The sequence below is a fragment of the Podarcis liolepis genome, assembly GCF_965112155.1.
Source record: "Podarcis liolepis genome assembly, chromosome: 10".
Taxonomy (NCBI): Eukaryota; Metazoa; Chordata; class Lepidosauria; order Squamata; family Lacertidae; genus Podarcis; species Podarcis liolepis.
This window is the reverse complement of record NC_139562.1, coordinates 40,495,210-40,513,355: the sequence shown is the minus strand read 5'-3', so window position 1 is coordinate 40,513,355 and position 18,146 is coordinate 40,495,210. Positions and strand designations below refer to the sequence as shown.

The following is an 18,146-nucleotide window of genomic DNA, read 5'->3' as shown; positions in this document are numbered from 1 at the left end:
TTATGAAAGTTTCTAAAACAATGAGAAAAGAAGAGTAATAGCACTGATGCAACTCATGCTGCACTAGAGTAGGAAGGGTGGGAGAGAACAGCTTCAAAACTTTTTAAAGAAGAGGAGCAATGGCACCCTCTGCTCCAGCGTAAACTACAGAACCTGCCTGATCCTGCAGATGAATGAGGTGATAATAAGCAGAGGCAGATTTAGGGGTGCGCAACCAGTTTCACTGCACTGGGAGCAGAGCTTTGGGGGCACCATAACTATGTTGCAGCATGGAAGGCGAGAGGTGGGGGGCACCAAATTTTGACATAGCACAGGGCACTTGAGATGCCAACGTTTGCCACTGTAATGAGTTACTCAAGTTCTACAGATGTCAGCATAGAGGGGATCGGAAAATAACAAAAACAATCATGGAGAGGCTGGATATTTCTTTCCTTTTCTTTGACAGGGTTCCTACTTCATGCCAGCACTCCCCCCTGAAGTTCGGTGATGCTTACTCCCAGGTAACTACAGTATGTACAGTATTTTAATCATCCTTCATGACTGATCAGGGACAGCAATGTCTAACATGCCAACCTTTGCTAGCTCAAGGTATGACTATGAACTCTTTTGGGGGACGTGGCTATGACAAGTATCGTGACAAGATCCTACTCTACAAAATTTACCAGCACACCATTTGTTGCCACCCATCTTAGGTGGAGGTGTGTCAACCCACTTGTGAGGTGCAATCTATCAGCAGGATCAGTGGTCTAAAGAACAGAACTAAAGATATGTTTACCATAGAAAAATTATATCCTACTTAGCCACTTGACCAGTCATTAGTAGTTGTTTTCTTAATCAAAATCTGCATAGGACACACTACTTTAAATGCTCTACCCTGGATGGAGTGAATGAGGTCAGACTAGTAATGAAAACATAGAATATAGCTGAATGTTTGCCTCTGGACAGATTCCAATACCAAACAAATTATTTGATGGCCGCATTGTCACTCTGCAGAAGTGAAGGATGGTAGAGGAAAATTATTCAATCATATAACCCAATAAAACAAAGAGAAGGTCAAAAAACATTTTGTCGATATTGCTGCATTTTCTTTTCTTTTTTAAAGCACAACTGTCTCAAGGCCATAGAATGAAACAGCTTTGGCATCCATTTGTATGAATAAATATCTAAAGAGGAGGGAATGTGTGTATTTAAACACATCTTTCTAGACAGGCAGAACTACCTTCTGAACTAGAACAGTCCACCTTTCAAAAAACAGCATTGGCAAGGATGCCAGAGAAGTTATTTTCTAGGATAATAGTAATAATAATAATAATTTATTATTTATACCCCGCCCATCTGGACACAAAAGCAAAGCAAAGCTTCTATGGATTATGCCAATATTTCAACTTCTGAGGGTGTTCAAAAATCGAGGCATTTACTTCTGGGTTTTCGGCATTCAAGTCGAAACATTCGACTACAGAGGCTTTCGAGAACCAAGGTGCCACTAGACTATGAAAGGCCTGTGGTGGAAACCACTCACAGCACTGAGCTTGACCCCTCCTCACTTCTACAAACCCACTCAAGAGTTCCTGAGTTTCCTGTGGGCAAAATATAATGCTGAATTAATAGAACTGTAACTGTTACCCCACGGTGCCAACATTTTTAAAAATGACTACTTGTTTTTAAGGAAAATGTTTGCTATAGCAATGAGTTACTACATCAAATCCTACATTCCCTCTGTATCTTCAAGTTCTCATAATCATTTTAACTAAACTGTCCTTTGAGTTTATATCCTAGCTGTCGCAAGAAATGAGATTTTAAACTGTGACAGCTGAGCTTTGATCAAAATAAGACCTTTATAATGAAAATGTTGGCTAGTAAAGACTCCACTACTATTAAAAACTGGGCAAGTAGGGCAGCTCCATTAGCTTATACTTAGCATGCAATGGATATCCACTAAAAATACAGCTAAACTGTTGTGTTAATGTTGTCTCCCACTAAATTGATTTTTAGAAAAAAAATCTGCCAATATGCGACATAAAGCAGAACCAATTCAGAATGAAGCATGATGTTGTGGGGAACACACATTTTATATTCACACAAGTTCCGTGACCACCTTTCCCTGGCAGGCTTGAATCTTGTGGAGTATTTCTGCCGGATGGGGCCACTGGGGACAACTCAAAAAGGAAAGGGACAAACTCGGCTCTGAAATTGAAGCCAGTGTTTGGATCCAGGAAAGCAGTTGTGTGTTGGAGAGGAGATGGGTTGTAGGAATAAACAAGAGAATGAAGAAAAGTATAAGCTGGCTGTAGGAAGCCAGATGACAGAAGCAAAGACTTTTGCTACACAAATGACCCCCCCCCCCTTTAAGAGCAGCTACATATATGAGTAAGGGTGGTGCTGTGGTTTAAACTACAGAGCCTAGGACTTGCTGATCAGAAGGTCAGCAGTTCGAATCCCCATGATGGGGTGAGCTCCTGTTGCTTGGTACCAGCTCCTGCCAACCTAGCAGTTCAAAAGCATGTCAAAGTGCAAGTAGATAAATAGGTACCTCTCTGGCGGGAAGGTAAACGACGTTTCCATGCGCTGCTCTGGTTTGCCAGAAGCGGCTTAGTCATGCTGGCCACATGACCCAGAAGCTGCACCTCAACCAATAAAACGAGATGAGCACCGCAACCCCAGAGTCAGTCACGACTGGACCTAATGGTCAGGGGTCCCTTTACCTTTACATATATGAGTAAGAGCTAAAGGGTACTCCTTGATAGAATAACAAGAACTGTAGGAGGGAAATCAGCATGGCTTCTCCAAAGATAAGTCCTATCCCATTAATGTTTTAGAGTTCTTTGAGAATGAGAAGCAGCGTGTAGATAGGGGTCAGACAGTAGATAATGTGCATTTGGATTTGATGAAGTCCCTCACCAAAGATTCCCAAATAGGCCTAGCAGGTAGGACTTTTTCTTAAGTCCCCTTGTGCATACAGAATAATTCCATGGACACTGCTCATGAAAACAGGATGGCTTTGTACATTTCACATGCTACTTTCAAGCATGACTGCAGAACCTGTGGCCCTCCAGATGACTAGGGCCCATCAGCCCTAGTCAGCATGACCAGTGGATTGCTATGATGGGAGCTGATCAACAGTGGGTAGCTATGATGACCACAGGTTCCCTAGTCCTGGTTTAAATCAATAGCGCACAGCGATGCTGGGCCCCATCTGCACTATACATCTAAAACATTATTATTATTACTATTATTATTATTATTATCATTATTATTTCTTCTATGCCACCCTTCATTAGAAGATCACAGGGCGGTTTACACTATAAAAGCACAAAAATACTTACCATAATAACAAACAAAACCAATACCCTCCCCCCAAATAGCTTAAAAGGTCATAGAGTGTTTAATTAGCCAAAGGTAAATGTTTTTGCCTGGCGCCTAAAGACGTCTGACAAATGTGCGAGGCAAGTCTCCCTATGGAGATCATTCCACAAGTAGGGAAACACCAATTCTTGGTGGTTTAACTGTCAACTCCTCTTCCAAGGGAACTCTGGGAATTGTACCTCTCTGGGGGAAATAGGGGCCTCCCAACAACTCTCAGCCCCCCTTAGCAAACTACAGTTTCCATGAAGCTTTGGAAGAAGTGATTACTGTTTAAAGTGGCATGGCATTACTTTAAATTTACAGTGAATATGGTGCCTTAGTTATAGTTTCTCTCTTTTTGTGCAATAGATCCAGCTATTCACTTTATTGATGTATGCCCTAAGTGAAATGAAACTCTGGTATGTAGGAAAACATTTTCAAATGAACACAGCAGACACAAGAATCAAGCGACAATGAAGCATATACAAATAACTTTAAACAAGGCAGTGTGGCACAGTAAATGTAAAATTCTTTCTTTGCCGTCATTGATGCCATGTTATAAAAGACTGAGAATGTGAAGGATTTGACAGCTTGCACCCACTAGTAAGCCGAAGGTTAAAGGTTAGAAAAACATGGTTTTCACAACTAAGTGCTTTCCTGAATATTAGAATTACCAAATCAGTAATGCTGACAGGAAGTGTCTTTTGCTATGCAATTAATCAGATATAAACATTGCATGTCCAAAGGGAAATTTTATAATTAGACATTAAAACTGGGACTTGAAACATGCCCCTTTCCAGGATAAGCCATTCTTTCTGCCCTCCACCCCACCATAATTTTCAGTTTCCCTGCATGCCCCAGACACTACTGTAGTTCTGTGCAAGTTCAGTTTTCACTGGGTTGCTTTAGGGAAATCCTTTCGGGCCTCCCTGCTAACATTTTGTGTTCTTTTTGTACTACATATATTTGGGTTCTCTGATGCTGCTAATACCTCTCCTCTTGCATGTGGATGGTGCCGTGTTGGCTACATAAGAATTGGCACTCAGGAGGGTGAATATGCTATTGGTAAATATGGTGTGAAGTAGGGGTGGCTCCCTCTACTCACCCACTCAGATGCTGTTGGACTCCCCAAGTCAGAAAGACTTGATGGAAGCTGTAGATCATCAAGGGGGAGTGGGAATAGGTTAGCCACCCTGATATAAGGTTTAAACATGGTGCAGGTATACAATTTAAAAGAAAAGTGCTTAATTATTAAGTGCACCTCATAAAATACTGCTTGCAACACATGGCTGTGAAAATTATATTCTGACTGTCCGCCAGTTCATTAGCATATATTTTTATTGGTACTTAGGCACAAATGCAGATACACTGAGAACTGTTAGTTAAAAGGACTTTGAAAATAGACCAAACCCCAGCTCCCTATTGATCTGCCTCACAGTCGTGAATTGAAGATTGCAGTCCAATAAATATTAAATGATTATCTTGATATATTTACAAATTCCAGGGGGAAACGTTCATGGAGGACTCCATCAACAAATATATAGCTAATTTGTATGTTTCCTTTTACAAAATTCATCCAGTGCAATGTGAGCAAAAAAGCCAATATCTGTTTCAGCAATACCACACACCTAATGCTTAAAACGTTATCGGTCTTGCAGTAGTATAATAGTTGTAGCCACTAAGTTGTGCTCAGAAAAGATGCACTGATGTTAATGGGCATGACTAACTTACCGTAGGTTCATTAATTTCAGTGGGCCTAGTCTGAATACAACTTAGACAGACAGAACCCAAAATACCATCAATATCATCACCATCCGGAGTGAGAAGATGCTCTCCTAAATATAGCCCTTCTATTAACCTTTTTAAAAATGATTTTGCTGAGTAGAGTGGGACCACAGTGGCTATTTTAGCTAGAAAAGTGGGATCAAAGTAACAAATTATTCCACCCTATGTGCCTCTATCTGACATCACAATGGCCAGTTCTTGGCCAATAAAAAAATTAAGCACCTCAGTCACAAAGCTCAGAGCAGTCTGACAACAAGGAGAAGCTCACACGCTAATCCATTATAATGGTGGGGGGGCGGGTTGCAAGGGGAGAAAGTTGACCAAAATCACCACCAATTGACTTTAAAGGATAAAGAAGAAATATGCATCTTGCTTGCCAATGTTCTTTTTGCTTAAAGAATACATTAGAAATTAGGTTGACATCTTGGCTTGACTTCTTTAGCATTGCTTATTGCTGGGTGTAAGTAGGACCGGAATAATAGTTATAATTGGACAGTTAATCACAGCAAAGACTTCCAGGGTTGTAGTGTTTTTTTTTTTATGATAACACACTGAAATGACACATTCAGAAATCCAGCAGAGAAAAGAGGAAAGTGGTGTCTGATTTCAACAGATGTTCCTGATCAAGGATGGTGAAGAAATCAAGATTAGTGACATCCTGCAGAAACAAACATAGCAGCGCCCTGTCTGAATGCTATGATCATTCATGTCATTAGAGGAGTGCTAAAAGCATAGCAGGGAGGAATAAACATTCCAGCCATTAATTAAACACCTAAGCCATCAGTCAGTGACAAAATCATCCCCTGAGCAAAACTTTCAGCCATTTCTAAAGTATAATGAGCAACCTAAACAGCTGGGGAAAAACTACAATAGCCTTCCTGCTCTTTGGATGTCAGTGATGAAAGGAACCATCTACAAATGGCCCCATAATGCTACAAGCCTCACTCTGAAATGTGTAGCATTCATAGAATAGTGGAGTTGGAAGGGACCCTGAGGGTCCCCTAGTCTATCCCCCTGCAATGGGGGAAGCGCAAACAAAAGCATCCATAACAGATGGCCATCTAACCTCTGCTTGAATACCCCCAACGAAGAAGAGTCCACAACTTCCTAAGGGAGTCTGTTCCATGTTCAGGTAACGCTCCACTTTGCAAAGGCAAACCTCGCACCAGGCATGCAACAGTATGTCAAGGAGCATCGCGCTTTCACTGACCTTTTGCCTTTTTGGCTAGAAAACAGGGTTTCCCCCCTGACTGTTTGTCCTCTCACAAATTGTTTGCTAGACATAACACTTGGCTGGAGCATGACGGGGGACGCAAACGTAATCAAGTACAGTGGTGCCCCGCAAGACGAATGCCTCGCAAGACAAAAAACTCGCTAGACGAAAGGTTTTTTCATTCGCGATTTGCCTCACAAGACGAATTTTCCTATGGGCTTGCTTCGCAAGACGAAAACGTCTCGCGACTTTGTTAAACCGTTTAAACAGTGCTTCGCAAGAAGAAAAATTCGCTAGACAGCAAAAATTGCGGAACGAATTAATTTCGTCTTGCGGGGCACCACTGTATCAGGGGAACATTTTAGGGAAACACCTGCTGACACGTGTATTTGCTAACGCTGGAAATGTGCTTAGATGGAAATATGTTAAGTTCAGGGTGGTTTCACTACTGTTTCCAATTGTTGACTTATGCTAATAAAAGGAGCCTCCACAGAGCTAGCTGGCAGCTTGCTTGGAGCAACCTTGCCAGTGTGCTTCTGCACAGCTCACCTGCATTCAACCTCCCGTCGTCTCCGTTATTCCTACAGTTCCATTGTCAAACAGCTAGACTATCCCTGGCTCCTTTCTTCTATCCCAACCATCAACACGGATGTCTGTTGCTGCAGCAGATTGTAATGATCATAACTTATCATCTTCCCTGCTGCACAGGTTTCCACAGGCTGCTGCAAAAATAGCAGACAGCAATCATACCAGCCTGATGCATCGAAAATAGCTCCGAGTAGCCTTGAACTATAGAAGGTGGGAAATGACAGGCAAAGAATATTTATGATCTCAAAGGAGGCTGCCATGATTTTGGGGGAAGAAACCCTTACTTCTCTTTTCGGAGTAGCCTATGCGATACCAGAAGTGCAACAGTTAGATGAACAACGTAATTTATCATTTGTTATATTTAATAAAACAAATTTGTCATTTGCTATATTTTTACCCTGCCCTTTCTTCCCCAAGAACCTAGAGTGGCATACACATAATCAAAACATTTAATCAAATCAAAGCATTGAAAGCAGCCACATCTGCATCTGTGCATGATCTGATACTCCAGAAACCTTAAGGTCCAAGAGTGTGCCTACAACAACCTTTAGGTGTAAGCTCTGTAAAAATAGTGCCATTAAGTGTGGATGTACACCTATAAAACATTTATTATGTTACCTTTCCTTTAGAAAAGGTCAAGCCAGCTGGCCACATTAAAACAAAATAACTAAAAGCAACAGATAGTCAGCCACATAAACCTATGCATAACCAGCTGTTGAGAACAACCCAATACAGCAGGCATAGGCAAACTCCGGCTCTCCAGATGTTTGGGACTACAATTCCCATCATCCCTGACCACTGGTCCTGTTAGCTAGGGATGATGGGAAATGTAGTCCCAAACATCTGGAGGGCAGGAGTTTGCCTATGCCTGCAATACAGAGTCGCTTAAAAATGATTCATGGCCCAAAAGTGATCCGAAGCAGGAAAGTTTTAAGTCATTTGGTAGAAGGCCATTAAGGGAGTATGAATGCATGCAGGTTGGGAAGGTCTGGGATCCCAGTGGGGACATTTCTTATTTACTGAGAGTTCATCCTATATATATATTTTGCACAAAGTTTATAATAATAATAATTTTTTATTTATACCCTGCCCTCCCCAGCCAAGGCCGGGCTCAGGGCGGCTAACACCAAATATAAATTACAATAAAATTTAATAGGAAAACAAACAAACAAACAAACAAAAACCAGTTAATTAAAATATGGCTTAAAATACAGCTTAAAATGCAGCCTCGTTTTAGTAGTAGCCCATAAATCAAGACCATAAAGGGAGGAAACATCAGATATCCACCCAAGCCAACTATCCATACTGATCCTATGTGGGCCAGCAAAAAAAAAAGGGGGGGAGATTTATATACCAAATCCCATATAAGGGGTCAGAGTGAGTCTAAGCCGAAGGCCAGGCAGAACAGCTCCATCTTGCAGGCCCCATGGAAAGATGTAAAATTCCGCAGGGCCCTGGTCTCTTGTGACAGAGCGTTCCACCAAGTCGGGGCCAGTGCTGAAAAGGCCCTGGCCCTAGTTGAGACCAAGCTAACCTCCTTGAGGCTCGGGACCTCCAAAGTGTTGTTATTTATGGACCTTAAGGTCCTCTGCAGGGCATACCAGGAGAGGCAGTCCCAAAGTTATGAGGGTCCTAGGCCGCATAGGGCTTTAAAGGTCAAAACCTTATGGGGGGAGTTGTAGGATGCACTGTTTATAGATGTTGATTCTATTTTGCTTGTAGGGAGGTTATGCAATATCATTTCAAGCAACTGTTCTCCCATGCTTCCCAGTGCATTTTCCTGCCACCTTCAGCAAAACGTCCGACTCAAAAAGTGGAATTATTGCACAAGAGCATCAAATCCACTTTAAAAGCAGAACTTGAGTTTTCTGCTTTGTGGTTGAAGTTCCTGTTTACCCAGGCCTTTTCAGTCGAAGTGGGAAATGTTTGTCTTGAACAGCAATTTGTACTTCTTTGTTTTTAAAGACTGAAGAAGAAGAAATCTTATTTAAATTATAGCATAATTCTGTACACATTTATTTGGAAGGAAATCCCACTGAATTCAATGGAACGTACTCTCAGGTAAGTGTAAGCAGCTTTAAGAGAGAACACCAATTGTGCAATGTGTTAGCCTTTTCAATAAACTTACATTTTTCTGTTAATCGGGCTCTAAGATTTAGTCAAATCTTCTGAAAGTTAAATTAGGCAATGTCTTTCTTGAATCACAGGGCAAATCCTATAATTGCTAAAATATGAATACATCTATTTAGAAAAGGCCCTCCCCTTCTGACTAAGCTGATCTATGTACAAAGCTACAATTTATATCTTGCCCCAGGGAGCCTACTGAATTTGTTCTACTTATTTTCCATAAGTTATTTTAAGATATAAGCAACATTATTCCAGCACCATCAAACAATGCTTCTAAAACTGCACCACATAATTTATCTCGCTGCCCTTTGACATGCTATCATTGTTTATTTTGGAATGTGAATATTAGGTGCGCACACACCTTGTATATAATTTAGAACAGTTGGATGATTCAACATAGCCAATATAATATTCCTCCCCAGCCCTAATAAGCATGTAAAAAAACAATAACCCAAAGAGGAAGTTAGGATTATTCAAACTGGATCTTTTCATTTCCACCCTCTCTGTACACTGGAGTTACTATCTAGCAAACCCATTCACAACATCCAATACAGCTTATTTCAGCAAAATAAATAGGAAAAACTTTAGGCACTATCACCGAAAGAGGAAAGGCAGGTTGAGCAGAGCTGAGAGGTGCACATTATTTATTTCTTAAATTTGGGCAAAAACTGCTTGGACTGGGGTGGCAAGGGAAGGGGAATCACCTCTGAGATACTTCTCTGCTCTTCCTGCTTGCCTATGGTGGCTTTTCTTGCAAAAAAAGAAATGAAATTAAAAAGGGAAGGAGCCTGGAATTTGCTGTGTGTTTTTTGCATGTAACAGTTGGCTGTAACATGTTCTGGGTGCAATGACTGTTCTTTAGGGCTCATCACTTAAAATCCTATCCCTGTGTTGCATGAGCTGCCTCCTAAGCTTTAAGGCTCAGGTGTCTCCATAAACAGCTTCTTCTATTTTGCTTCCCTCTTTCTGTCACCTTTTTGTCAAGTCAGTTTGCATTTTGTGGCACACTTCCAAAAACTGCACTGCCAACTGTGTTACTGTCGAGCCAGAGGCACCCTTGGAAGGGGGTGGGGGAGAGGCTGTGGCCTAATTCTCACTGAGCCTTCTCATGCCACGTCTGCCTGCTCCTCCAAAATGTCTTACTCCTGGTGTCTAGACTAGCCCATGCAGCGCTTGTTGCCATCATTAAAACAGTCGCTTTTGTATGGAGCAGCATTCATTCATGTGACACTGCCTGCATGCTGTCTGAAGGAGTACAACCCAGATCCTGATCTGGCACCTTAACGAGAACTAGGACTGCATTTCCAAGCATGCGTGATTATTCCCAGAGGAGCACTTAGACCTCCGTATATGGTGAGGTATAAAAAACAGCCAGGCCGAATGCTCTCAAAATGAGCTGCTGCTCTGCAATTTAATCTTGAATATACCCAAGAGCAGGCCCTTGAGCCTTGCCCTCTGCAATCGTTGATATGTCTTTGCTCTCCTCCCACACTGAAACCATAAAAAAGAAGCCAGAACTGCTGAGTCTGCTGACTGCTGCAATGAAGAGCTTGCAAACTCCACAGAGAGACTGTACCTTCTTCACAGCTGCCACACAGACACCTTCCTTCCAGTATAGCAGGGATGGCCAACTCCCAAGAGACTGCGATCTACTCACAGAGTTAAAGACTGGCGGTGATCTACCCCCTTTTTGGGGGTGCAGGGCAAAAATGTTGAGCTTTTTTTTTAGGGGAGCCAAGCTTATTGAGATTCTTTGGAGAGAGACAGTGATCTACCAGTGATCTACCAGAGATGTCTGGTGATCTACCGCTTACAAGAGAATGCAATATCATTACTCACTACACTGATCTGGCTCCCTAACTACATTGTATGGGGGGGGGTAGGGAAAGCATCAAGATGGTGAGTAACAGCCCTGCTACTGACCTGCTCAGTTTAATGTTTGTATAGATCTTACATGCAATGGGCTGTTTGTGCAGGAGCAGAAACACTGGAAAATATTGTTTAGTGCAGAGAAAGAGACGTAGCTGCTTTCAAGTTGTATGTTCATATGTAGTCGTATCTTGGAATTCAAATGGCTTATTTGCTGAACGTTTTGGCTCACGAATGATCAAAAATCGGAAGTGATTGTTCCAGTTTTCGAACATTCTTTTGGATGCCAAACGTCCAGCAGAGCTTCCTGCAGCCAATCGGAAGCCGCGCCTTGGAAGTTGAGCATTTTCGAAGTCAAATGGACTTCTGGAATGGATTCCGTTAGACTTCCAAGATATGTCTGTATTAAGCTGAATACCTAGAGGTGCTCTGTCCTGACCACAAGGGGCACAATGGATAGCCAACGTGGCTGGTCAGGTGGATGACAGGGTGAGCTGGAGTTGCAGGACCTTGGACAGCAGCAACGAGAAGGACTAGAGAGGAACAGGAATGAGGGAACATGCAGTTAAAAAGATAACTTGGGGGATTTGTGGGCAGCGGGAAAGATGTGAGGTTGTGATTATTTGGTCCTAATCCTAGCATGGGCATGCAGTATTTTTTAAAAAAAGGTCTGATAAGAGACAGACATTACAAAGGCAAACTTCACTGGGCTTGTGAGAGGAGTACGTGAGTCCATATGAATAGTTGTGCAATTGACTCATAGGATATCATCCACCTTTTCTAACAGCATGATTCTATCTAATTATATCTGTGAAGCAAAATGAACTCCAGTAATGGATGCCTAATGGGGCCACCAGAAAAAGACTGCCTTGCTAAGCACACTAACTTGAAAGGAAGGCTGGCTGAAACTAATGGACCTTTTCAGTAGCAATCTATGGGTAAAAGCTATCAGAGTCTCCACATGTTTAGCCTTGGGGCATTGGGTATTGGTTACTACCTAAACAAGGGAACCTACCTACTGATCAGCAGTAGCTTCAAAATGGACAAAACAAAGTACACTAGCACACAAAGCATCATGGAATTTAGACCCACGAGATACAGTGATTGCTACCAAGTTAGTTGGCTGTGTGCAGCCTGTGTAGGCTAGAAAAATTATTCACACAAAGGTCTATTAAGCCATGATAGCTAATAGAACACCCTTGTTCGTCCTGAATATCAGGTGCGAACAAGGAGAACAGGGAAGCAGGGTTGCTTTCACCCCCTGCCTGGTACCTAGTTAGCCACTATTGGAAGCAAAGGAACAAAACCTTACTTATGTCAATCACATGTTAAAAGGAAAAAACTGAGCAGGGACACTGTCAGACAACTAAATCATTGACTGCATTGCCAGGTCTTCAACTACCCACGACACAGCTACTTATATCCATAAGTAAGCAGGAGTAGCTGGAGGTCTTAAATTTTGTTACTTCTACTTACGCTGTTGATATATGGGGACTATTCATTATTTGTTGGTACAGTCACACACATGCACAGAAGCGGTGAATCGCGACCCGCACAGACGCAGGTTGTGTTCTGTTCAGGTTGCGAATGGGCCTCCGGAACGGATCCTGTTCGCAACCAGAGGTACCACTGCATTGATGAATGTTATTTTATTGCAAAAATATTAAAAACATGTTGGGCTGGGAAGGAACATAGGAAACCACCTTATACAGTCAGACTATTAGTCCAGCTAGCGATGCAGTGCCTTCAGCATGGAAATAATAATTTGTTCTTTATACCCCGCTCATCTGGCTGGGTTTCCCCAGCCACTCTGGGTGGCTCCCAACAGAATATTAAAAATACAATAAAACACCAAACATCAAAAACTTCCCTAAACAGGGCTGCCTTCAGATGTCTTCTAAAAGTCAGATAGTTGTTTATTTCCTTGACATCTGATGGGAGGGCGTTCCACAGGGTAGGTGCCACTACCAAGAAGGCCCTCTGCCTGGTTCTCTGTAACTTTACAGTGAGGGAACCACCAGAAGGCCCTCAGAGGTGGATCTCAGTGTCCAGGCTAAACAATGGGGGTGGAGACGTGCCTTCAGATATACCGGGCCAAGGCTATTTCAGCAACCTGTACCCCCAGATGTTGTTGGGCTATAACTCCCATGATCCCTGGCATTTATCCATTCTGTGTGGGGATGATGGGAGTTGGAGTCCAACACCTTCTGGAGGGCCACAGGTTTCCCATTCCTGGTCTACAGTGTCTGCCAGCTGACCTCCAACATTTGAGGCAGAGGCTCCAGTATTTTGGGGGTTCCTAGTCCTAACTGGAGATGCTGGTGATTGAACCTGGGAACTTCTGAATGCAAAACAGACTCTCTACCACTGAGCTATGACCCCTCCATCAAGGATTCTGGATGAGATAGAAAGGTGGACGCTGGTTTGGAAGGTCTGATCCACCAAACATCTGCTGTTCTTATGATCTCAAGACAAGTGATAAGCCTATAGGTACGTTCTCATAGACATTCCCAACCCTTCTTCTGGTGCAATATGAAGAAGCTCTTGGCCAGCATAATTTTGAATTGTATTTTGAATTGCAGTGTAAGCTGATTTAAGAGCTCTTGCAGAGCAAGTAGACAGGGTATACGATTTAAATAAATAGGATATGTAGCAGTGCCAAACTGGTAAAAAACAACAACAGTCTGGCTTGCTAATTTTCTAGAAAGTTTTAAGTGGTATAAACCCCACCACAGTGTCTGTTATCTCATCATTTTCTTTTTTAATTGCTTAAAAATTTCACACTTCTCTTTACACCATCAGTGTGGCTTTTCTGCTCACACAACTGCGATATTTTCAAGGCAAGAAATTGGAATCTGTACCAAATAAGCAGAATCTTGGAATCTGTACCAAATAAGCAGAATCTTGGAAAGATTACTACTAAATTAGCACAGAGAGAGGGTCAAAGGGTTTTGATTTGGGGTAGGTTTTTTTGTTTTGTAAGATTTCAGTTCACACATGCATATAAATTCTTTGTGAATGAAGCCCTGCTAAATATGTATTCTTGCATGTGCATATGTGCATCTCTATATATGTGCCTATGCACATGATATATATATATATGCAGGTTTTGGTGTCTTCGGGTGTCTTCCCGTGTAAGAGTTGGGGTGTCTAGGCGACGTTTCGACGAGGTCTCACTCGTCATCTTCAGGCTGGTGCTTTCGGCTTCTTGTTACTGGAACAGAGATAACACAATATCAGTTACTGTTCCAGTAACAAGAAGCCGAAAGCACCAGCCTGAAGATGACGAGTGAGACCTCGTCGAAACGTCGCCTAGACACCCCAACTCTTACACGGGAAGACACCCGAAGACACCAAAACCTGCATTCCTGTACCCGTGAAAATCTACGAAAGCATATATATATATATATATATATATATATATATATCTCACAAAAGAGGTTTAAAGACTGTCTCAAGGCAGATCTAAAAAAAAATGTAGTATAAACACTGACAACTGGAGAACACTGGCCTGCGAGTGCTCCAGTTGGCGAACAGCTTTTGCCAAAGGTGTCATGGGCTTTGAAGACACTTGAACTCAGGATGCAAGGGAGAAACGTGCTAAGAGGAAGGCATGCTTGGCAAATCCACACTGTGATCAACTCCCACCCGGAAACCAATGTCCCCACTGTGGAAGGACGTGTGGATCCAGAATTGGCCTCCACAGTCACTTATGGACTCATTAAAACTGTGTTTATGGAAGACAATCTTACTTGGCTACGAGTGATCGCCAAAGAAGCAGCAGCAGATACAATGCAGTAAAGAGACATGCTCAATGAAGCAAGATTCACAGGGTACATTCACTACCACCTTTTAATACTAATCTAGTCCCAGCTGAGTTGGCAGCCTGTATCTTTTGAATGCAGATGAAGATACATATGCCCATTCGAGAGCTACTAGCTGCAGTGTACAACTACCTACTTACGTCATCTGAATCAGGGACATGTTGCTTTTGAACTCAAATAAACTTGCAAAGCAAAACACAATTTAGTGAACCAGTGCTTGTCAGAAGTTCTGTCAGTGTGTGGAGAGGGAGTAGTAGACTGTACTTTCTGTCCTCACCGTGGCCACATATATTTGAAAGCTGGAATGGAAAACAGGTAGGCAGCCAGTGGCCACAACCTCATTGTATTCACATACTAATGGGCAGTTATCCAATGTACTCATTCTGTTAGTGCAAGGATTTATGCTTGTGCAACAGAACTTTCCTGCCTCTTTTCCTCCCATGAACATCCCACACCCTCCCCAAAAGTGCTCTGGAGGGTTGGGGAAAACCCCAGAACAGATTTAGGGAGTTACAGGGGGAGAAGACGGGGTGGGGTGGGAATTCAGTTGTACAAATCCTTGCACTGGTGGATTGAGTGACTTAGTGCTAAACTGGAGCTGCCCTATTCTTCCATTACAACAGCGTTCCACTTTGTTTCTCCTGGGACTCAGCCAGACTGGCAAAGAAAAAGCGATTTATATGCGTTGTATATGCAATATAACATTGTGCCACCAGATGGCAATGTGGAGTCCCATTTTTCTCTACTTGTTTTCCCTGTTTAAATTTACAATGCTTTAAACTGACACGCTTCTTTGATGTGTCCAGATCCAGCCCTGGTTTGTTTTAAAGTGTTTCCCTTACTTTCTATATAGTATACATTACTCTCTCCACCCAACCCTTGCCATTTGGGACCAAATTATTAGGTTTCTTCCACATGAATGTCTGTATGTGTGTGTGTATATATATATATATATATTTTGCACTAAAAACAGAAAGGAATTACTTTCACCTGTTTTCCAGAACAGTAGCTGCATTGGTCTGCATTGTTCATCTAAAAAACAAACACAAAAATTGGAGTCCATTATCTGCGAGAAACCCTACCAAACCCACTGAGGTTACTGCATAGAGCTTTCTAGGATGGGGGGTTTTAGATCTGAATTGGCCATGGTGAAAATTGAAGCGGAGTAGTCCTTATTTCAGATTAGATTATCCAATGCCTCCCTTGTCCTCCAGCATGGCTGTAAGGAAGAGATTAGAATCTTCTGATCTTGATCAACCACAGTTTAGTATGTCACCTAAACTGTGGTTTACCTCAACTATATTTTGATAAACTGGTTTCTTAAAACAATGGTTTGAAATTGGCATGCTTCACCAACCACTGTTAGGGCTTAGCCAGAGTTTGTGTGGGTTTGGGACAACACAGCAGGCTATCAGTTAATCTGCCACAAAATTGAAACTGTGCAAGCTCCTTCTTGCGAGAGCACTGGAGGAGGAGAGTCTGAGACTTGCCTAGACAATGGTTTAGCATTATGCCTTAAGCAGTCTAGGCTCGTCTCCATATTGAACACTGTTTTTGCAGAGCTCCCTATATTACACAGAGAGTTGCATACATCTGTAGGCTCTATTTCAACCAGCAAATGAAAGCACCCAAGCTCAGGGGCAGAGTGTGCTCCCATGATCCTGCACACATTCAATCCATATAGATTCATTTCTGAAAAGGACTGTGGGGAAAGAGTTGGTACTAATGAATAGCAAATTTAAGTTGTACAACATTAAAAAAGGGAACACTATCACTTAAAGGGAAAAAACCATAAACCTAGTAATGCAGTAGTATAAAACCACATTAAACTGAATAAAAATAAAAATCCAGGGAATTCATACTTAGAAAAAAGGAACCCAATCTTAGAGACCAAGGAAAGTCTGATCAGGTTTTCCAAAACTATAACATTCTGTGAAATACAAAATTCCAGAATGGTGCCTCTTATCATTTAGGGGTACATGCCCCAAATTCCTTGGGAAAAGAGAATACTTAGGTGCTCATAGCTTTCATTTCATAGTCCAGCTTTTCTCATGCAAAGAATATCCACTAATAGGACTAATAATGAATAAAACTGAATAGACATAGGAGAGAAAGTGAATTGAGGTCTGCAGTGAAGACCACTTTCAAAGAATGCCTGTGAAGGAACTAACAGCTTTTGCTAGCATATTGTTGACAACGAAGTACGCCCAAGTATGGAGTTCTTCTGATCCCCCCAAATCTGATCTATATGGCAACATTATTAACAACAGGCCACCTAGCAAAGAGAGAGACCAGGCTCTGCAACAAACCCAGATACTGTTAAGAATGCTGTTACAGGATCAAGTAACATAATTTGCAACAGTTATCGGCCCATCTTTTAATATGTTATTACTTGCCAGCAAAGCTTTTCTGCTTCCTGTATAGGACAAACAGATAAGTTTCTATGCAAAAGAATATACAGACACAAATCTGACATCATAGAAGGGAAACACTTAGAAATCAGTTCTGGAAAATTTTAATTACCCAAGACATTCCACTGCTGACCTGTGAGTGGCCATTCATTCTATCAATTTTTAGGTTTCAACAGAGACAATGTCCCACTATGGGTGTTAACATAATCAACCTGATACTGTTAAGTTAAATATCATAAAATACTTTTGTTGTGAATGGTAACTTTGCTTATCTTAAACTACATATAGAATGACCACGGCCTGTCCTTTTTGTATTTCACTGCCATTTGACCTCACTGTTTACCATTTTTTCTCTATACCAATGTATGGGATTAACATGTATGCATATATGTGCCAGCTGAAGAGAAGACCATGCATATGATACCCTAATCCACAAAAGTTTATGCCACAAGGACTCTTTGTTATCGTTACTGCTACATACTAAGCTTTCTAGAAAGCTGGATCCTGGTTACGTAAGGAAACAACTTCACCCATACCAGCCTGAGATTTGCATCAGAATGCCTCTGTAAGTTCCTCTATGTGAAGAATATTTGGTTGGTGGGCACTCATAATAGGGTCTTCTCAGTGATTGCCCCACATCAGTTACACAGCCACCTCAGCCTGTGGCAGCATGGTTTAAAGGCAGCACAAAAGGAATGAAGACTGCAACTGAAAAATGCTTACGATGTAACTGGGCCCTAGGTTAGTATGCTTAAAAAGCCCAAAATGTCCCTAGTTACAGTACTGTCCTGGGCTTGTTTACTTAGACCCAATGAGTTCAGTGGAGCTTACTCCCAAGCAAGGGTGCAGAGGTTACCCACTAATCAGGCATTAACTCCATAGAATTCAGTGGGGCTGACATCTGAGCAGAACACCTATAGCAGGGGCGGCCAAGAGATTGTGATCTACTCACACAATTAACTACCTGGCAGTGATCTCCCCCTTTTT

General features: G+C 42.0%; 1 protein-coding gene across 2 annotated transcripts in view; it reads right to left on the bottom strand.

The window, feature by feature from the left end:
• PPFIA2 (PTPRF interacting protein alpha 2) overlaps positions 1 to 18,146 on the bottom strand; it is a 269,318-nt gene that overhangs the window by 116,138 nt on the left and 135,034 nt on the right. Inside the window, exons 4-5 of one of the 2 annotated variants that reach the window (XM_083463081.1) lie at positions 15,739 to 15,780; positions 4,448 to 4,495 (exon numbers count right to left, since the gene is read on the bottom strand). In XM_083463081.1, coding sequence (XP_083319207.1) covers positions 4,448 to 4,495; positions 15,739 to 15,780 — 90 coding nt within the window. The remainder of the gene's footprint in view (positions 1 to 4,447; positions 4,496 to 15,738; positions 15,781 to 18,146) is intronic. The other variant, XM_083463082.1, reaches the window with a different exon arrangement.